Source organism: Lepisosteus platostomus, chromosome 4, assembly GCF_059453375.1.
Source record: "Lepisosteus platostomus isolate fLepPlt1 chromosome 4, fLepPlt1.hap1, whole genome shotgun sequence".
NCBI lineage: Eukaryota > Metazoa > Chordata > Actinopteri > Semionotiformes > Lepisosteidae > Lepisosteus > Lepisosteus platostomus.
The window spans coordinates 26,908,743-26,930,833 of record NC_142614.1 but is presented as its reverse complement, the minus strand read 5'-3'; the positions used below and the strand labels follow the sequence as shown (position 1 = coordinate 26,930,833).

General features: G+C 40.4%; 1 protein-coding gene and 1 long non-coding RNA gene across 9 annotated transcripts in view; one reads left to right on the top strand and one right to left on the bottom strand.

Annotated features, from left to right (window-relative positions):
- The window catches only part of lin54 (lin-54 DREAM MuvB core complex component), a 28,549-nt gene extending 14,599 nt beyond the window's left edge, over positions 1–13,950 (top strand). For 7 of the 8 annotated variants that reach the window (XM_088629269.1, XM_088629264.1, XM_088629265.1 and 4 more), the window contains exons 3-14: positions 580–697; positions 3,380–3,525; positions 3,883–4,041; positions 4,711–4,918; positions 6,515–6,588; positions 6,997–7,194; positions 8,771–8,862; positions 10,176–10,247; positions 10,427–10,529; positions 11,213–11,350; positions 11,761–11,963; positions 12,709–13,950. In XM_088629269.1, coding sequence (XP_088485395.1) covers positions 580–697; positions 3,380–3,525; positions 3,883–4,041; positions 4,711–4,918; positions 6,515–6,588; positions 6,997–7,194; positions 8,771–8,862; positions 10,176–10,247; positions 10,427–10,529; positions 11,213–11,350; positions 11,761–11,963; positions 12,709–12,910 — 1,713 coding nt within the window. In that variant the 3' untranslated portion in view covers positions 12,911–13,950. The remainder of the gene's footprint in view (positions 1–579; positions 698–3,379; positions 3,526–3,882; positions 4,042–4,710; positions 4,919–6,514; positions 6,589–6,996; positions 7,195–8,770; positions 8,863–10,175; positions 10,248–10,426; positions 10,530–11,212; positions 11,351–11,760; positions 11,964–12,708) is intronic. The other variant, XM_088629271.1, reaches the window with a different exon arrangement.
- A 2,859-nt stretch (positions 13,951–16,809) lies between these two features.
- LOC148673058 (uncharacterized) lies at positions 16,810–21,992 on the bottom strand. The gene is made up of 2 exons (XR_015935929.1): positions 21,792–21,992; positions 16,810–20,254 (listed from the first exon to the last, which is right to left on the bottom strand). It is a non-coding gene; the product is annotated as an uncharacterized LOC148673058 (long non-coding RNA).
- Between the last annotated feature and the right edge of the window lie 99 nt (positions 21,993–22,091).

Genomic DNA, 22,091 nt, shown 5'->3' with positions numbered 1-22,091 from the left:
AAATGTAAATTTATTTGGATAAACACATCAGCCAAATACATAAAAATATGTTCACACAAATTAACATTTAAAAAGCAATGAGGTTGAAATGTAAGACTTGAAGTAAGAGAACAATTTCCCACCTTTTAGCTCCTTTAGCTACCAGATTAAGAGAGTTCTTAAAAAGTTCATTCAAAACCTGCCTAGAATCCCTAACTGTCCCTTAAATCAAATTCCGTTTCAGTTCTGTAATTTTGGTCATTCTGTCTAGCTCTCGGTACCAATAAAAGCTCTGCAGCACAAGGACACCTGGTTCACGTGGAGAGCAACGATAAGAACAGTTCAAATTCACAGGTTATAGAGAGGTTTTAAAACCTTATTAGTTGAAATTGTATGCACAAAGAACCTAATTAGGGTTTTTTTATATGAAGTTGTACTCATGGTACATTAAGCTGAATTTAATTAATTCTGTAATTTTGACATCAATGAACATTAAACCTATATTTTGGAGATCTAAAGCAAGATCCATAGATCCGTTTGGTGTCATCTGTTGCAAAATTTCAAAATTGCAAATACTTGCATTGATTCCTAAACTTTCAGATTGCTAAGAAAACTCAGACGTCTTCAACAGGACCAATGATCACAAAGTTCATCATCACAAAGCCAGTGAACAGCAAGGGTGTCTCAGGCCAGACGTCTGTCTCCCCAGTGATTGCAGGTAATCTTTGCAGACCTATGTTTGTAGTTTCCATCTTAAAGAGACAGAAACAACTGAAATCATATAGTCTTCTAGATGGCATTAACCCAAGATCACTTTTACTTGAGTAAATCTAGTTTTCAACATGTATGGTACCATCAGAAGTCCTTTTCAAGATGTAGTTCTTAAAAATAATTTGATTTTTCAGCTCTCTCTGCACTTTTTCCAAATGAAATGTCATCCATTTGTTTTTGTTCAGAAATCTTAAACGCATTCTTGTATATACACCTAGCTGTCTCGCATGTAATTACCTGCAGTAGCCCATGTTGCTGCGATTTCACCGAGCAAGTGTGGAAATGATGGGTAATATCCATTACAAAACATTGTCTTATCTGTCTGGTGTAGTAGACTTAACTACATTACTTTGCAAGAGTGTTCAACCAGTTATGTCCCACCCATTCATTTTCCAGCTGCTTCTCGGCAAGCAACTGGCACAAGGCAGGGTATACCCTTGGAAGGGATGCTGGTCTGTCTCAGGGCAGACACAGACAAGCACATTCTTACACCAGGGTCAGTTTTCCCAGAAGCCAATTAACTTACCAGTATGTCTTTGGACTGCGGGAGAAAACCGGACATGGGAAGAACATACAAACTCCACACATATGTGTCCCAGGTCCGGAATGTTGAATTACAAATGATATATACACATTTTTAAAGTGAGTATTTTTGTGGATAACCTGAAAGATCAAACTGAACACTTTGGCTAGAAGTAAGCCATTACTGATGACAACCCATCTCAAATCTTGCATGGAGTTTGCAGTAAAGCATTGAAGTGAGTCTACAAACATGTAGCAAAACTTTATAAGGTCCCACAACAAGCTTGGAACCTTTTGGACTAAATGCAAAGTGGTACATTTGGCATGACACATCACCCAATCCTCATGATCCCCACTGCCAAGCATGGAGGTGGCAATATAATGTCATTTCTCAGCAGGAGAGACTGGCAAAATTTGATGTTGTAAAGTACAGGCAAATGTTAGGGGAAAAACCGCCTTTTTTGCCCCTTACCAATCATGGCCTCCTAATAATCCCCATCTATGAATTGGCTTCATTACTCTGCTCTCCTCCCCACTGATAGCTGATGTGTGGTGAGTGTACTGGTGCACTATGGCTGCCATCGCATCATCCAGGTGGTGCTGCACATTGGTGGTGGTTGAGGGGAGTCCCCATTACCTGTAAAGCGCTTTGAGTGGAGTGTCCAGAAAAGTGCTATATAAGTGTAAGCAATTATTATTATTTTTATTATTATTATTGTCTGCTAAGAATATAAAACTGATTTTACTTTTTAGCAGGGCAGTGAGTTAAAGCACAGGACCAGAACTTTTTGGGAATGACCTTGAGAGGGCTTGTCTAAGTCCTGCCTTGAACCCAATTGAGGTTCTGTGTAAAGACTTGAAACCTTCTGTCCATAATCTATCCCCCCTGCCAACATGATAGAGCTTGAGCAAATTTGTAAAATTACACCATCCTGGTGTGCAAGGTTGATAGGAGACTTATCCAAAAAGGCTTTCAGCTATAATTGCTCCCAAAACTGCATCTACCAAGTAGATTGAATCGGAAAGGTGAATACTTATGCAAGTACATAATTTAGTTTTGGATTTTATTTTACGGTTTTTGCTGACATACATCTTTTCACTCATAAGGTGCTGAATGTGAGCGTTCAAGATTTGATTAAAAATATTCATTTAAACATTGTGTACATTTATAATTCAACAAAATGGTACATCATTGGAAAGGGTTGAATACATTGCAAGCCTTGAATTTTGCAACGCGCTGTAATTTCTTCCATGATCAGTGTTATTGGTTACTGTGATATATCTAGTAACTTGGAGCCTTTCACAATATTGTAGTGTTTTACTACAATAAAGCATGTTTTGGATGAAGGTATGTTTTCATCTTTTTCCCTGAGTCTGTTGTCTTCCCACTAAATTACCATGCTCTAATTTCATTTTGATTGTCCATTCAGCGGAGAGCGTTTGAACAAATTTCTTGGTTGCTAACCTTCTTTTATAAAAAAATGTTTGCCAGTTATTGATTAAACTTCATTTAAAGGAAACTTATTTAGACTGGATTGAAACTTAAATAAAAAAGTTTTTGACAGATACAAAATTAAAAACTTAGTACTGTATGGTTTTGATTGGGGCTTTTTATCCAATGGAAATTTATTGTCAGGTATTTCATTATACTTGTTGAACTGAAGTTAAGTGTTAGATTCATACTGACAGAGCTGGGCACAAAGATCCTGATCAGCCCTTCAATAAAAATAGGCTGGGCAAGATTATAATTAAGGGTGCCATGGTGGCACAGCGGTTAGCATTGCTGCTTGCTAGCGCTGGGGCCCCGAGTTCAGTTCCAGACCTGGGGTGCTATCTGTGTGGAGTTTGTATGTTCTTCCTGTGTTCATTTTGGCCTTCTGTGGGTGCTCGGGTTTTTCCTCTCACAGTCCATTGACATACTTCTAGATTAGGTGGCTGCTGGGAAAATCAGCCCTGGCACGAGTGTGTGCTTGTCTGTGGGTCTGCCTTGTGAACGGCATCCCATCGTGTTGCTTGCAGGGATCCAGGCTCCGTATACAGGCAACCCTGTAGGGGGCAAAACCGTTAGAGTCTTTTCTTGAAATATTTTTGCCCCTTTTATGTTCAGGAAGGGTCCTCTCCCAGAACCCACCAGGGACACCGCCAAGGACGATTGCCATCTCGGACAGCGTGGTCAGCGCCACCCTCAACACGACGCCACAAAGTATCTCCAGCAGCAAGATCGCCATCTCTCCCCTTAAATCCCCCAGCAAGGTCAGACTAGGCTCTCTTATTTCTTCCCTTCTTGGTCTTGGGCAGATCCCAACTATGCTGCTTTTCCGTTCAAGGGATCTAGATGTGTGTGGTTATACCACATCACTCCAGTGGAGCTGCTCTGTGGAACTGGGTTTTTAATATCTGAGTCATTTTGGTCATTAAAACATAATTTACATTAAGGGAACGCATGGCAGCCAAGCTTCTGACTTTCCCCATGTGTGTGTTTTAAGTCATTTTCATTTCTGTCGGGATACGGCACAAATATGTATTCCTGTAAAAACAGAGCCTACAGCAATAAACGTATCTTTGCTCTGGCTCACCAACTCATCCTTTAATGCTTCTGCCTCTCGTCAGCAGCTAACGGTGGTGTCCATGGCCTCGCAGTCCCCCAGCTCTCCTCAGAAACCTGTGGGCGTCCCGATCAACGTGGCCCTGGGCCAGCCCATACTGGCAGTGCAGCAGTCTGCCCCCTCCTCGCCAGCCAAAGTGGTTTCTAATCACTCTGCCCCACAGGTAAACCTCATCGGAACAGCCACTCGGCCCACCTAGCCCATCCGGTGGTTATTATTTCGGAGTTAATTGATCCTGCCATTGCTTGAAAGCACTGAGGTTGCGGCTTCAGCCTTGTCGCCTTGAGAAGTCCTGCTTGGCTCTGGCCCCTCGATGTTGCCCTGATCTTTTCGAGGTGACTGTGGTTTGGCCTTTATGGCTCCGGCTGTTTAGGAGTGGTCACAGTCAGTGGCTCCGAGCCTTCAGGAATCTTTCAGAATTGGATGGGTCCGGTTTCAATTCACAAGAGCACAAATGTCAGCTGGGTTTCTGTCCTGTACTGCGAGCCCAGTAATGTCTTGGAAGGAGAGGTGACTGAGTAATTTTCTTTTAGATTGAAAAAAAAAGACATTGACAGCTTTTAAGTAATTTCCCGTGCACTCTTTACACATTCACAGATATGCAGCCATTGACATTAGAATATAAAAACAAATGACTAAACATAACTTTGTTACTGAACATCTTTCGTTAAAAGATGAGCTTTTCTTTGTAACCGCATTCTTTATTCGGTTATCCTCTCTGGGTGCACTAAGCGCCATTTTAATTCGCTCGCAGTCCGTGCCGAACAACTGAAGCAGTTTTATTGACTTGATGGACTTGATTGGTCGGCTGATCCCTTTCCTCCCCGTTCAGACAGTGAAGCCGGTCCAGACGGTGGCAGTAGGAGGAGTGGGCACCCCACAGTTCAAGACCATCTTCCCCTTGGCCACCTCGCCCAACGTGCAGCAGATCCAGGTGCCGGGCAGCAGGTTCCACTACGTGCGCCTGGTCACCGCCTCCACGGCCAGCAGCTCTCCGCAGACCGGCAGCCCCAGCACCAACTCCCACACGCTGCAGACAGGTCAGGGCCTTCACACACCGGGCGGTGGGAAGAGGATCGCTATAGCAACAGGCGAAAAAGCAAAAAGCTTTACCAGTCTGACTAAAGCATGTGCAGAGCTGCATAGGGTTACAGCCCCTTGCTTTTTATAGAAGATTTTCATTTATTGCACTTTCAGTACACGGTGTACCTTGTTCTCGGTGTTACTCGAGATCTCCAGAGGAAGCAGCAGTAGGAGATTTTCGTAAGAAGCAGATTGTGCTGTCAGATACTTGGACATGCTGACACCAGTGCTGCCCCTTTCTAGCCTGATGTTCAGCAAGGCTGGGCCTCGTCGGTGCTGGGATGGGAGACCTCTAAATAAAACCAAGCTGCTGCTGTCTGTAGGTTCAGTGGACCAGTAGGTGGCACTCTTTGAACCAGAATGTCCAAAGCCAGTGCCCCACAATAGTGGTAATTAATAATAATTAATTGCATTTTTATAGTGCTCTTTATTGCAAAGGATCCAAAAACATTTACATATTTGAAGGAACCACTTCATCTACCACTGAATTGTAGCACCCATCTCTTAAGAATTATTATTTAACGATTTACCCATTTTCTACAGATGGGCAATAATGTTTACATTGTGAGTTTATGCACTGCATTAGGGAAAAAAATTAGGAAGGGAATCTTTTGCTTTTTAACTGACTAGTAATGAATACAAAGACCCAAAACGTGAGAAGTTTCCTGCTTTTTGGTGTTATCATTATGTATACGAGAAACCCAATGTAGATGCTAAATACTGATCTTTAGACATTAGTGAAACATTTGTAGTTTATATATTGTGCCATTAACAACTGGAAATCTTGCTTTATCAGAAATGCTTCTACACAGTATATAAATACCAGTATCTGAAACGGCTCACTGGATCCTAAAAGAATAATAGCTGTTTATAATTAGCCCACCCATTATTAAACCCTATTGAATGACTTGCCACAAAAGAAGTAGATCAGTACTTTTGCTGCTAAGGTCGTAAGATTCAGACTAGACGTTTTTCAGATGATCTCAGCCACTTGAGTCTTCGGAAAACAAATGAAAGTAACCTGATTTGCTGTTTCCGCAGTCACTGTTTAATTGGCAGGGGATATATAACTGCTGGTCTGAGGCCGCTTGCTGTTCTTGGCACAAGACGTATATTTATAATAGCTAGCAGCTGTTCCACAAAGCTATTTAGATCCTACTGGTTATACGTCTTCCCTGGAATTGCTACCTTCCTAAATTTCCTCACTGACAAAAGAAAACACTTTGAGCTGATGCTAGTTTAACCTGTAAATAAAGCTGCCTGAATGTATGAAGGCAATTTTTTATGTCCTTTGCATTTTCCCTTTACGTAGAAAGGGAATCATTTCTAATTGTACAGCTGTCAAGGGCAAAAGTTGTGTAAAGTGGCAGATGTATCACATCATCAGGGTTTTAGTCTTTGAATCGGACTGGGTTCTTTAGTCGTATTTTACTCGTCTGCGAATTTTCAGGACTCCTGTTCTAAAATAATCACGCAGAACGTCCATAAAGACATAACAGATATTCTTTAATCAGCTATTGAAATGACGGGCACATGCAATATGATTCCCACAGCCAAACCAGTGATGGTGAATACCACGCCAGTCCGAATGTCGGTTCCCATTGTTCCTGCGCAGACCGTGAAACAGGTGAGATGTGCGGTTTTTCAAACCCCTGGGCATCTTAACAGGTGGTTAACCCAAGACAAGATCCACTGGATCATAGTGTGAGGAAGATGTGTGTTTTGATTTGTGATGTTTATGAACCTTTGGAGTGTAAAAATGTAAGTGCAGTGTGATTTACAGATGACCCACTTATTGGGAATTAGGATACGTACCCCTTAATTAATGGAATAAAGTAAGGAAACCTCTTTAAGGGGCTCTGCAGTTTGAATCGGGGCGTGTTCAGAGACCGGTTTCTACGTAAAACTGTATTCCTCTTCGGGAATCATGATTGTCTCCCAGTTGTTTGTGCTTCAAGCTCGTTTTCAGTCAAAATAAGCCTCAGTTTGGAAATGTGCTCAAACGTGCGGTTTCACTTTTTTTCCACCGGTGCAGGTGGTCCCTAAGCCTCTGAACGCCACTTCGCAGATTGTTACAACCAGCCAGGCACAGCAAAGGCTCATCATGCCAGCAACTCCCTTACCTCAGATTCAGCCCAATCTAACCAGCCTGCCCCCAGGAACTGTCCTGGCACCAGCCCCGGGCACAGGCAACGTGGGCTATGCTGTCTTACCAGCTCAGTATGTCACACAGGCAAGTACGCCATATTAACGCCAGGAGGTATGGAATGCATCACCTCTGGTTTATTGCTTTTCCTGTAGCGTTTGACAGATGTACACGAATAGAGTGTTTAAATGTTTGCAGCTTTAAACTTTCCCAACCAGCAGTTCATTCCATGACAATGTTATGGTTTTTTATATTTTATATTTTATGCTGTGTATTATTCTATGTAGATGAATCTCTTATAGATTCTACAATATAATTTATTTGCAATGTATAAACTTGTAATTTATTCCATTACAATGCCCTGCCATGTCTTTTATCTACACCTTGGAAGATTTGAGCATTTTTAGTTTAGATTTTACTTTGCAGGTTAGGTGCCCCAGCCACTTCCTATCCCACTGAGGCTGCAGTAGTTAATTCTAACTTGCTCACTGTCAGATTTTAGATTATATAGGAAACAGTTTTTAAATAAAGAACTCTTGAGATTTGGGTGTTCATTCTTAAACTCAAGAACAGGAATATCTCCCCTACATATATCTGACTTGTTCGTTGTTATTCCTGGATTTGTTAATGTGGACTGCCTCAAGACACACTAAGTCATCCAGATATGTTGCTTGTTTTGTCATTATTGTGGTTTATTTAGATTTGCACATCCCACTTGATATAATTTTAGTCTGTCTAGTGTTATTTTGTCTTGCACAGTTCACTTAAAGGTTTCCTGTTCCCCTATTCTCCATCACAATTATCACAGGCTTTTAATTGCAGGAACTTCCTATTTAGGAGTCGGGCTCAAGTTACCTTTATTAAGATGCTCTCTAATAATGATTTGTTCAGCTCTCCATACCAGCCTTTTCTCTAAGGTGGTAATAAATTGTATATCATGAAAAATTAGCGGAAGAGTATCTGAATGCTAAATCCCTTTTTTGAGCAATATTCTGTCTATATCTTCAATTGAAGATAATTGAATAATTATTCAACTCTTAAAGCTGTCATTTCCAGTTACTGTGAAGAACCTTTATCTTGTTACCTCTGAATAAAACGCTTAATGGAAGGGACAATACTTGGCCACATTATTGTGAAAAACATCACAAAAGGTGCATAAGTAATTCCAGTTGTTTCTCCACTAAACACTTCCCACTGCTTCTTCTGAAACACTGAACACAGATCCCGGACACATCTCAACACAAGACTCCTCCCACTTGTTCAGTCAGATACAGCCAATTACAGACTTGCTTACTACTGTTTAAACCTGAAGCAAGAAAAGGTCCGTAATGCCAGCAATGCAAAAGATTCACATGGCCATTACAGTATTTACAATATTTCTCCATGTGCAAGTGTAATGCGTGTCAGTTTAGATTCTGTCTGTTGCTAATTGTGTTCCTCCTCGTCTATCGACATGCCTCTTCTACCGGTGGCGAATCTCTGGACCTTGGCGATTCTCGATTCAGGTGAGTGTGTTTTTGTGGGCCAGTCTGGTTTCTACGGTCTATGTTGTCGTACATCTAGGCGGCTCAGGCCGGCCCCTGGGCAGTCTGCGTCTTTCCTGGTTGAGCTGCTCGGGAGGCCCCTCCGCACGGACGATCTAATAGTCTCTGTCTGCCCTCAGCTCCAGCAGTCCACCTTCGTGTCCTTAGCAAGCAACACCAGTTTCGCGGCCTCTGCAGGTATCCAGACCCAGGCCAGGTTGCCTCTCAATGGGTGAGTCAGGCTGAGCAGCATTGCAGCCCTGAATTATGAAAAAAGTCAATTTTCAAATGGGGATGACTTAGTTCTGTTCATTTTTCAATCAGAATTTAGCACAAGCAGATCTCCTCATCAGCCAAAGGAATTGAACCTTTTGAGTCTTGAACACAGTTTAGGGCATTCTTGTAAGCCCAGGGATGTACTTGGTTGTTCTTCTCCGGAGTGAATCAAGAGCAGCAGTCTTTTTTGTGGTGACCAATATTGGTCACACAATTTTCTAATTCAGGTTTTACTGTATAATTTTAACTTAACCATCCTTCATGTAAATTCTCTGTTTTTATCTGTCCATTTTGTTAGCCTTGTATTGTTTCTTTACATTGTCTAGTAGGGGTGTCAATGTAAACAGCTAAGTCTTTTTAATAACAAGCTACAAGCTCAGGATTTCCAGTTTTGTTTATAGTTTTTTTGCTACCTGCACATGTAACTGATCTGCATTGAGTATATCTTGTAACACAAACAGTATTTTTAAGAGTTAGATATGCAAAGATACATTTTTAACAGTCAACATGCACCCAAATGTTCAATAACTTTATTTGGCAGCTAATTATTTGTCTTAGTAGAACAGTTATAGTCTTAAACTTAATGCTCATTAAAATATTGTATAACGTGCTATGGACAACTATCCTGTTATGCAGCCAAGACAAATTCCTAATTCTTTTTTCAAATTACTACAACACAATAAGCATCCCTCATGGAAAGTGAAGAAAACCGTGTCATTGCTGGTGTTAACAGGGTCTTGATTAGACAAACCACTTTTAAAAAGCAGGCACAGTTGGATCAGTTTGTTTAACTGTTAGAGACGTGCTTATACTTGAAGACGCATTATTCCATGTGAAATTTGCTGGACACTTAGTTTTGCTTCCAGGTAGAATTTTGGGCAGTCAGTTCATGTCAGGCAAGTTATGTGCAGCCCCTGTTAATACAATTAGTCTTCATCCGTGTTATTATTAAGCCGTAAATTGGATTTATCTAGTTATTGGAGTTATCTATCTGAAACAAAGTGAAAGTCCCTTGAGTTTTTTAACCTTTAATTTCAAACAAATCTTTTAGAGGCACGTTACAGGGCAACATTTACTATCTTTAAAGATTGGCTTTGTGGTTTAAATTTTTTATGTTAAAATCACTTACCAAAGTATTAATTGCGTGTGACGTCTGTCATGATTTTTACTGATTGATTGTTAATGCTAGGACACTTCTTAAATGAAAACAGATTTTTCAGGATTTATGTTTTTGTTTTAAATGTTGTTGTTTTTTTTATTGGAACGCAGGTTGTCTCCATCGGATTCTGCGTCCAGACCAAGAAAACCATGTAACTGCACAAAATCGCAGTGCCTCAAATTGTAAGTTAATTCATTCTCCAAGCCTATATTATTATACCGCTTTTGTCATGAAAAGTGGTTCACTGAACTAGAGATTTTTTTAACAGACATCACTGCACCTGATAGCCTGAAAGAGGAAACAAGTTATCTCTAAATTCCCATCTGAAGAGTTCTGATCAAAAGCCATTTTGTTTTTGTAGGTACTGTGACTGTTTTGCGAATGGAGAGTTCTGTAATAACTGTAACTGCACTAACTGCTTTAACAACCTTGAGCACGAGACTGAGCGGCTGAAGGCAATTAAGGTAAATCCATTAGAAAAAGAGCTGGCAGTACAGTAAAATGCTTTTTGGTCATTGGAAACTTGCACATGCACATCAATTAGTTGATATTAAATAGGATGTAAAGCAAACTGGGTAAATGCTTGAAACAATTATTTTTAATACAGTACCTTTAACTTTTTATTAATGTTAAGTTCACTGATGCATTGTCTTATTGTTTCTTTACAAATTTGGATTCCCCCAATTGTAAAATAGCTCAGTTTTATAGCTGTCAAGCACCTTTGAGCAGACAAGGACAGTGCATGCAGTCTTCTGAAATCTGCACTTTTCATGGGCGTCCAGCGTTTTTCATGCTGGGAGTCCTGAGGATTGCAGGATCAATGGGACTCTCGGGCCACTGTTACGGGGCAGGCCCGAGACACCCAGCCCTAGCAGTGCTTATCCAGCAACTTACTAATCTGGTCACTCTTAGCTAGTGGCTTAGTCCAGTCTCAGCCCAGCAGGGCTGAGCTCTATTTGGATTGACCTGCACTGTGAGCAAGCTCTTCACAGTGGGAGCCAATTGGCAGCCCCTGTGAAAAGACCTTTCAATTCAAGCGCGTGGCTGATATAATTTGTTTTGCCCGTTTAAAAGTGCAACATTTGTAGTTGTAGTCTTCTTTTTGCATGCCTCTTGCTCAAGATCGGCGCTCTCGATGTATTTGCAGGCCTGTCTCGATCGAAATCCCGAAGCTTTCAAGCCGAAGATTGGGAAAGGGAAGGAAGGGGAGTCAGACCGTCGGCACAGCAAGGGCTGTAACTGCAAGAGATCCGGCTGTCTCAAGAACTACTGCGAGTGCTATGAGGTGAGATCACTGTCTCCGCCCTGTGCATCTCCCTGCCGCATGAATTCCCGAACAGCTGCGGCACTATCGCTCTCATAGTCCTGGTGGATGCTATAGTACCCCCTCTTAAATTAAATAAAACGAATAGCCTGTTGTGCTTAGAGCTTTTAATTTGTCTGGTTAGCAAAATCACTGTTTCACACAATATTAATCAGAATGTTTTTCCAGGGGCAGATTAAAAATGATATTTAATATCAAAATAAAGTAATATAAAGACTCAAATTTAGCCTTGCGAATAGATTGATTTCAGGTTAAATTCAAACCCTTCCTCCTGTTCTTCAATGCCACTGAAAGCATGTTAGATCTGTTTTTAAAGGGCTTCTAATTAGGAGGCCCATTGTATTGTTAATCTGACCTTTGCCCGGATGCAGGCGAAGATCATGTGCTCTTCGATCTGCAAGTGCATCGGCTGTAAGAACTTCGAGGAGAGCCCAGAGAGGAAGACTCTGATGCACCTGGCGGACGCGGCCGAGGTCCGCGTGCAGCAGCAGACGGCGGCCAAAACCAAGCTATCGTCCCAGATCTCCGATCTGCTGACCCGAACCACACCAGCCATCACCAGCGGGGGTGGAAAGTAAGTAAGGGGCTTGCAGTCAGGGATGCACTTCATTTGTGTTGTTAGGTTCACATACACACCCGCAGAAGCGAAAATGAATTTGGTGAAAATTTGAATGTCTTCACATTTGACAGTGAGCAAGTTAGAATTAACTACTGCAGCCTCAGTGGGATAGGAAGTGGCTGGGGCACCTAACCTGCAAAGTAAAATGAGCTTTATTTGTACATTCCGTACTTCAAGGCTTTTTAAGTCCGGTATTTATCCATACCTTCATTTGATAGGCTTCCGTTTCTTTGAAACGACATTATGCAGTCATGAATATGGATTATGTGATTGACATACAAACTGAATTACTGTTAAAACCTCAAATTGTATATCAAGCAATACCTTAAAGGTTGCTTAGCTCATAGTGTTGTCTGCTGGTCTCTTGCAGTGAGGTCAGTGGGTTCACAGCCAAACCAATACAGACTACTTGGTCTGTAAATTAAAATGCTTGTAATGTAGCACATCCAGGGTTTAATCTGATGCTAGAAAAATGAGTTTGACCTGTTATATATGATTTTGTCTTCTGCACTTTGCATACAGTTTGTCTACTAAATGTTAGTGATATTTAGAGAAGGGTACTTAATAAGACATCTAGCCAAAGCACAGCAGCTTTTTTCCCTTCAGGTTATCTTTAAAGTTACCTGTCCTTTCCCTGAAACAAATGTATTTGTAAACAGAAATCAGAACAAGCATTGATCAGTGTTTCGTGTGCCTGCAGGTTGCCCTACACATTTGTCACCAAAGATGTTGCCGAGGCAACGTGCGAGTGTCTGATTGAAGAGGCGGAAAGAGCGGAGTTATCACACCGACCTCAGGCAGTGGCGGAGAGGATGATTTTAGAGGAGTTTGGACGATGTCTCATGAGAATCATAAACTCTGCAGGCAAGGCCAAGACAGACCCGTGTTCCATAAACTGCTAAGCCATTCTACAAAACCCCACACCACAGACAGCACTGGGATTGTGAAAGTAAAGGCTGACTGCACACCCCTGTCAGAGCACAAGGTGTACAGCATGGGGAGAGCCCCTTCAGTTAGTGTCAGAGGACCCTTCCATTTGGGATTCATGATGCCAGAAAGTGCTAAATGTACAATTCAAATAGGTTTTCTGTAATTTTGTTTGCCGCTTTTGATTGCCCTCCATCATGATGTTTTCTCAAGTCATTTCCAGATCGGAGAGTGCCGTTTCTGCTGTATTCTCCCAAAAGAAAGGTGATCTTTGGCTTTTTGTCCCAGCTGATTTCTACCGCTTGAACTATGAGCCAGAAGGTTTCTGCTCAGAAAGAAAGAAATTATCCATCATGGTTCTCATCACAAACTGGAGAAAGGTTTTAGTTTTTGAAACGAACAGGCTGGAAAATTCTAATGGATGTTTGTAGACTTGTTTTATTTGTTTTTAAAGATGGGTACATTTGTCACAACTACAGATGAAGGTGAGAAATACAGTGATAATGCAAAAATTGTCTGTTTTGAGGCGACATTGGTTGAAATTAAGGTTCTTAACTGTTTATATATCATACACACTCAGGTTTCATTCCATAATAAAGGAAAGGTCTAAATTGTGAGTTTTGATTGTGTACCGTACAGTTATGAAGGTTTGACCATCAGTGTCACACCTTCAATTTTGCCAGACCAGCAACAGTTTGTAGTTACCTGATCCAAAATCATCCTTCGTTGAGGCTTGAATAGGCCCTGCTCACGTGTATCCGTTTGATCAGTTACGGTATACAATATAAAACCCTTTCATATTATTGTGTCTGCTCATTGCCCTTTTCAAACAAAATAAAAGGCGTCTTCACCCAAAATTAAAGTAGGGCTTGTTCAATCCTGGTTCATGACAGAAGTCGTATAGTAAGTGATTGCCTGTGAAAATAACCTTTAAAGCACATCAGTTCACTTATCGATTCAAAATCAATAGAAAATTGTTTTACTCAATGGATCATTAAATGAGAGCTTGTGCCTACCTTTTGTGATGCTTACAAAATTTATCCTGTAAATGAGGAAAAGTACACTCTGGATGAAAGAATAGAAGTTCATGACTTTACTAAAACCAGGGGTTGAATTAGAGTACAGAAGGCCACAATGAGCTGTGTGCCTTCCAGCTCAGGATTGCATGAAGCGCTCTCTAGCAGGAATTTAGCTTCCTGGGGATGATAAATGTTCACCTTGCAGGCTGACTTGATTTGTTCAGGAAAGCCAAGATCAGTCGGCCCTTCCGTCTACCACTGACACCACAGCCATGGACAAAAAAACAAAGGTCTTCATTTTCCAACAGAAGTAATATAGTGTAGCCAAAACACACAACAAAAAACAATGAACAATGTGTCCTCTATACACAGGTAGGACGTTGTTCTTTTCAATTGTAGCTGATGAAGCAACAGATGCATGAGATAGATATAAGCTGTTTACTTCACTTTAACTATTAACCTGTCAGCTAGAATGTCAATGACTTCTCCAGTGTTTTTAAGCTGCCTGTTCATCTTGACCTTTTCTCTGCTGTGGCATAGCTTGTCATAGGGCTTAGATTTCAACAATGTGCAGTTCTGATTTTTAGTAGGCTTATGCTACTTTGTTTCAGAACTTGTACTGCACAGAGGAGAAATACTGTACCCTAGTTATTTAACTTGCATTCCTCTTAAGTTACACCTCAGAAAACTGAGAAATAGAAAAGGGAAACACTTAACACACTTCAGTCCAGTGCTTGCGGAAACGTTCAGTCCTGGAAGGTAAGCCCAAGGAATTTGTAGTTTTCCACTGCAGTTAAGTGGGGGGATTTATCGTGTTTCCATTTGAAGCTGCTGTTTCATTTGGTCCTCTTTGCACTTGCTGTGACTTTCTGTTCTGGAAATGATGTCCTTTCCTGTTGTGTCTCAGTTTGGGATTAAAGGTTTTAATTCTATTTAAAATACAATGTGAGAATTTCAAAGGTTGACCCACGTTTCCTCTGTTCTCTGTAGGTAGTGTGGTATTTAAACTTTTAATCAAATTTTGAATCTTTGAAGGTACATTAAGAATGTAGCCGAGACTTTAACAATGCACTTTGCTGCTCAGTTTGAGCTTATGAAGGTTATCTCCTTCACAAAATGCAACTGTTAATTTTTTTTTCCTACTTAATTTATATTGAAGGAATTTGCTTGCGAGGCCTAATTTAAATTGGTACAAAAATATCTGAATCAACTGCATGGGTGCAAGTCTCAAAACCTGCACAAAAAGGCCAACTGTGTCTGTTCAGTGAAGCTTTATAAACCTCATAGATGGGCTACAAAAGATGGCAGGTAGCATTTTACCTTTCTGGATAGTGATTCTTCCAGAGAACTGACTTGTTGTAAAGAAAGATTATTGTTATGTTATTTGAGAATTAGTGTCTGAAAATGACTGAGATATTTGTTTGCTGCATTACAACAGTAATTTCTACTGTAGCATAAGGGTCACCCATGCACGCCAAATGTCCCCGAAGGTGTAACAAAATCCAGCTAAGTATCTGAATTAGAGAGGTTCAGTGCTGTTTTACCAACACACACCTCCTGTGCTACAGTACTGTGAGTGTCTTTTGAACTCCAGCAGGCTCTGACATTTGGATTAGGAATTAATTGCAGATCAGACTAACATTCATGCTCCCTGGTATCGCGGGCATCTGAGCCCTGCTGACAGTGATCCAAGTAGAGTTCTCTCTGATGTGGGGACAACTTGACTGGAGGGTGATCTTCTGATCTTCAAATCAGAATGTTAACCAAACTGGAACTTTGTTAAATAACTGGGAAATATGCGTTTACTCCCAGATGTTGAAATTGGTCTACACCGACATCAGCCTCCAACACTTTTCCCAGTCCCGTTGTCAGATGTCGGACCAAATTACATTGACTGTGGAGTCTTGGGAAGAACCAGGAGAGGCAGCTGTGTGGAGCTGCGGCCAGGGCTCTGTGGGTTCATATCCCATAAGGTACTCTGCTGTTGTACCCTTGAGCAAGGTACTTCACACAGATTGTTCCAGTAAAACACCCTGCTGTATACACGAGTACAAATATAAGTCACTTTGGATGACAGTTTCAACCAATTAATAAGGAAAGAAGGACAGAAATCAGGCATTTTAAAATTATTTTTTTTCCCTTTGGTGTTCTGTCTTACCATGATTGATGATTTGATGGTGTATAGAGATGGGGAACGTGAATGAGTAAAGCCTTCTGGAAAAAATATTATGAACAGACAATGTCTGTGACCTTTTGCCTATTTTGAAAGCTGTTGAGCTGCACCCTTTGTTTACCTGCCAGAGTGAACTTGTTCCCATAGTTCTGCAAGTGTGATTTGTGTCTGAAGAGACCCAGATAATCATGATGGTGTGATGGTGCTCTGAGATCGTCTGTCTGTTTAGAACACCCCCAGCCTTAAGCTTCAACTTTGCTCAGGGCCTCTAGGATTATATATTCAACATTTCACTGCAAGTAGCTGACTGCTTTGAATAGAACCATACGAGGCACGTGTGTGAGGCTTGGAAATACTTCTGATGTGTATTATTTTGATGCTGTGGTTGATTTTCTTCTTTCTTGAACTAGTATGATGACAAGCCGCTTGACTGTTGTTTTCCCTCAATAGCTACTTTCTAGGATGAGGAGAATCTCTGTCCTGCACCTTTCTTGTTCTGCTGGTACTACATGGCTGAGATGGAAGTTGTGGTCCTGCCATAAAGTAAGCCCATTTACCAGTCCGTGTAAAAAAAAAACTCATCGGGTTGTGGCTTCTCTTACTGGATGGTGCATGCATTGTTTTGTTTAGCGCAGCAGAGAGAGCAAATTATTTTAACCGCTTCAAATGGAAGATGTTACTGTTCCAATTTATCTTATTTTTATTAAATCTGCAGAGATGTACAAAAAATGTACAACATAGCACTTATTTTAATAAACATTGGGTTTTAGTAGCTGATGTCATCTTTGTGGACTTGTGGCATCCATTTCAATTTCTAGATTCCACCCAGACGTTTGTAAAACTTCTAAACCACACTTCACTGATCACTGCCACTTCATTTGATGTGACCACTGCAACACCCAATAAGGGAGCAGAGATAAAGGAGAAACAGGAAGAGGTGCTGGGCGGTGGGATGGTCCATTACTCTGTTTACACCAGTACTGGTCCTAGAGGGCCGGTGTGCCTGCAGGTTTGCCTGGTCTCAATTAAAAGCAGCAGCAGAGCTGGGAGAAGCTGTTAAATTGGTCTAATTTGGGCAGTGATGAGCTGATTAAAAGTAATTGAGATCTGAATTGAAAAGAGATCCTGCAGAGACACCATCCCTCCAGTAGTGTTCAACGTGCTAAAAACATGGATGATGGGGACACCGTTTTTTTTATTAGGTGGTGTTCAAAAGGGCTGTGGAAGAATGGAAGCACGCACTGTGTTTAGGCTGAACATCCCATTGTCCTAACTAAACTTGGCTTTTCTGCCACCTTCACACTGTGTAATTTCAAAGGCAGGAGGTTGCTTTTCATTTTTTGACACAAAAAAGGGGAACAATCCAGGCTTAAAAAGTGCAGAGCCTGTTTTCTGCTGACAGTTGTTGCCCACTTTGACCTCGGTCCGTTTTTAATGTGTGTGTGTGTGTTTGGATTATCCAGGTAGTCAACAGCCTGCCTCCCATTTCAGGGACTGGAAAGAAAAAAGAAACTGTATAAATGTAAATTAGTGTAAGCAGATCCATTAGAGCTTCTTTCTACTTTATCAAGGTTTAAAGAATTTTCAATATTTACATTTTTTTAAAATACCCGAAGCTCTCTACTAATATGTAAATGTTTTTCCTTCACCTCTTTGTGTATTGAAGGTCTTGTGTGACGCAAAATCTGTAGTGTTTGGAGCTGTAGATTGTGTATGTTGGTGTGACCATTGCTTGTGTTACTTTGAAGGTGGAATGATTTTTTAAAACTTTTTTTCCTATCTGCTTTGTAAACATTTCTGCTTTTGTTGTCTAGAGAATTATTTAATTTATCAACCTTTCATCCCTCCCTTAAACAACTTACATAAAGTTGACAGTATAACATGTAGTCTCAGAATTTAAGAAAAAAATTTATTTGCAACCTTTAACAGAAAGATTTATATTTAGTGAACATGCTTAAAATGTTCAGTGACAGTCTATATTGTAAGCAAACTATAAATCAAATAAACTTTATACAGTTCTGTAACAAATTGTGTGCAGCGTTTGTCAAGTTAGCAGGTAAGTCGCCTGGGAGTTTCAACACTACTTTAGCCAGGAATCTCATGCCATTTTATTTTTTTATGATGTTTTAAACTGACATTTTCTACACTTAGACTTGTGTAAGGCAAATGTTGGTAGCTTATAGAGAAAAAGATTTCAAACCAGTTAACCTAACAGTATTTGAATTATGGGAGGCAACCCACCTGAATGCAGGGATAGCTTACAAACTCCACACAGATAGCACCCCAGGTCTGGAACTGAACCCAGGACCCCAAAGCTGCAAGGCAGCAATGGTAATCACTGTGATACCATCCTGCCCGATTTCTTTATGCAATATACTGATCACATCTCTCCAAATTACACCCCATCTAAAGCTGGAGTGTTCAAAGGTGGCATTAGGTACTCAATGCTAAAATTCTGAAGACCAACACTTCTTATACTGTAGGAAAGCCTGTTAGTGATGCAAACCACTTTGTGATGTGATATTGCTAAACTGTCTATCTAGATCACAAAGTCAGCATAATGGCTTTAGAATGCTGTGTAAATGCTCATCTCTCTTATGTAACTGCATATGATCATCTGCAGTAGGCAATACTGTACTTTTATGAAACCTCAGTTCATTTACTGGGATGGTGCTGTTAACTCTTTGGGCAACATCCATGTAGTCTATCTGGAGTATTTTAGTCTGGCCAAGAGTTAATGTGGAACAAAAAAAACTCTTCACTAAGCAAGAGCCTAACAATTTTTGTTTTATACAGCAGTTAGCGGTTCTCACTTTAAGAACTAAATGTCAGCATTACAGTATTTGTGTTTACACATTTGAAAGACAAGTTTGTGCTGCTGCGGGAGTCTGGATTGAAGTAAAAATGGTGTAGCAAGCATGTTTATTATTTTTTTCTTTACCATATGTGCACAAGCAATACTTTCATCACACTAAGATGTTGAGATTCTCTTCCCTTTAACACTTCATCTTCACTTTCTAAGTAGTGGGAAGACACAAAACAATAAAGATGTTGTCCTGTAGTAGATATAAGATAGCTGGTGACCACCAGTAATCTTGGTCCAGCCTGTCTTTAAGAACAGTTCAATCATTAGTTTATAAAGACTTAACTTAGAACTGAATTGAACGAATCATCCGCTTTTGTGGTAACAAAATATGATTGGTAATACATTTTTATAAAAAATCACTTTGCATGTCTGTATTTTGAGTGTCTATTATAAAGGAGTTACTGCAGAATTATACAGAGCTCATGTTTATTGACCTCACTATTGATTGCAACTGCTCCTGCTCCTTATTAGTGCTTCAAATTTCCACATTGTGTTGTTTTAAGCCTTGCAGTCATGACATTTTGAAGTAGCAATTAACATGTGTTATATACACAACCTACACTCACCTTTAAAAGCAAAAATGAAATCAAACTGAAATCATGAATAAACATTGAAACTCACTACGGGAAACCCTAATTCAGTTGCACAAAATTACCTTAAAGAGCCACACAGTTCAGTGTCCTCTGTCTGTGTGCAACAATAGAAGTTCACATTATTTCAGATTATATACATCTGTCTCTGTGAGGTTGTTTGGTATCAAGCAGAGTTTCAACCATGAAAACTAATGCACGTCAGTAATAACAGGTACAAAATGTATAACCCTTTGAACGCAGTCTACTCATTATGAAATGGAAGGTGTATTCTACCACCCAGACAATGCCTAGATTAGATTATACCTCCAAATTGAACAGCTGTAGAAGGAGGAAGAGGGACTCCATGAGGCTAATGACCACTGTGACAAAGCTCTGTTCGATGCCCCGAGATGGGAGAATTTACAGAACACTTTACAAAACAAGCCTTTATGGTGAAATGGGAAATTCATCTCAAATCCCTCACAGAGTTTGCAACAAAGTGTTTAATTGATGCTGCAAATGTGGTAAAACGTTGTTTTGGCAGTCCAGTCAATACTATTATTAAAATGCAAAGTGTTAAGTCTGGCATAAACAACGCAATGCATGATCCAGTCAGCACCTTCCCGACAGTGAAGCATGGTGGTGGCAATATGTCATGGGATGGCTTCTCATCTGCAGAGACTGGGAAGCTTTTTATGACAGAGGGGGAAATGAATGGAGCAAAGTTAGAGGACAACCTGCTTCAGTCTGCTAAAGCCCTACTGTAAATGTAAGATGAAAATTCACCTTTCAGTAAAAGAGACCCAAGGCCAAAGCTAAACTGGAGTTGCTTAAAAATAAGAATGTCAATATGCTTGAGTGGCCCTGTCAAAGTCCTGGCTTGAATCCATTTGAGAATCTGTGCAAAGACTTCAAACCTGATGTCTAACAGCAATCACTAGGCAACTTGATAGACGGATCAAATCTACCAGAATGAAGAAGGGGCAAAATTTGCACCATAATAGAGTGCAAAGTTGGAAGAGACGCAAAAAAAGACTAATGGCTTTAATTGCTGCTAAAAGTGCTTTTTGCATTTGCTGTACGTTATTTTACCCCTAGAAGTCTTCAGTTTGGTCATTCGGGTTTTGTAAATTATAAAGGCATCACAAACTGGCACCTTCAGGACTCAAAGGGTTGAAAACTACCTTCTGATGTTGCCTGCATGAAAGTAGCATTCATGTTTAGATTGCAAGGAAGAAGCCGATTTGCCTGAATGTAAATCAAAACTGTGTCGGATTAAATGAAAAGTGGAACTTTTGGACATGCTCATCAGTAAAAAAAAGTTAAACTCATGTTGAGAAAACTGCCTACTGTGGAAAAAAATCAAGGTCTCTATTATGTTTCAGGGTTGTTTTGCATTTACTGTTACTGATGCAAACCACTTTGAGTCCTTATTAAGACAAGAGGAAATGTGAACTTCAAGACATATAAATCCAGAAGCTCAAGCTTGGCTGAAAAGGGACATTCTTTCATGACAGTGATCTTGAGCAGACATCCAAACTGACAAAGGAATGAGGAACTGTACATAGAACAAAACTGACTGGTCATTTCAACCTGTTGACCTTAATCCAATCACAAATAAAAGGACTGAAAGAATTAGCACAATTCTGGCTGGAGGACTCCTGCCAAGGAAGGATTTACAAAGAGCTCATTTACAAGGGTGTGAAAGTGTGAAAAAATGGGGCCTCGTGTTTTCTGGACTTGCTCTCTGCAATACTGTTAAGAGCAGAGGACAACACTACGTTTTAAGCAAGACACACAGTCCAGTCCGTAACTCTGCTGTATGATGTTATATTTCTTGAATATGTATGAATTCTCTTCTGAATGATGAATATGTTATGAATACATAAGAAGGTATGTTTATGACACCGGATTTATTGTCGTTTGGCAATTACCAAACCCAGAACAGCCCAGAAAGAGGCTATTTTAAAGGGGAGTTGTATTCTTTATCTTACATTTTTGTGAGCTTGTTTGCGGCTCTCAAGCTCCTTGGATTGTTGCAGATCCAGACTTTGCAATTTGTGTGTAATTTAGTTTAACTCTTTAACAAGCATATTCCGTATTATTACAAGCTCGTTGCCAATAACCTACTGACTAGTAATCTTCTCCATATCTCACTGTCGTCACTTGACAATAAAGCAACTAGTAAAAAAAGAATTAACAAACCCTTTTCAAAACATGCCTTACCTTCTCGACGTATAAAATTTAATGCACTCTCGGGTAGTACAAATCTCTTTACCAGTTGTGTGAAGTTCAAAGAACAACAACATTTTAACATGCACATTATGTGTGACCACTATTGTTTAAACAAGCAGGTTAAATATATTGTGGGGGGGGACACTTCCGTATATTTCAACAGGTTCAACACCTGCATCATCGCTCAACTGTATTTCCTGACCGGAAGTACAAAACTCCCAAGCAACCACGCGCATTGTCCACATTTTCTTTACGTCATTGGCGTTTATTTACGACCTACCCATACTGCCC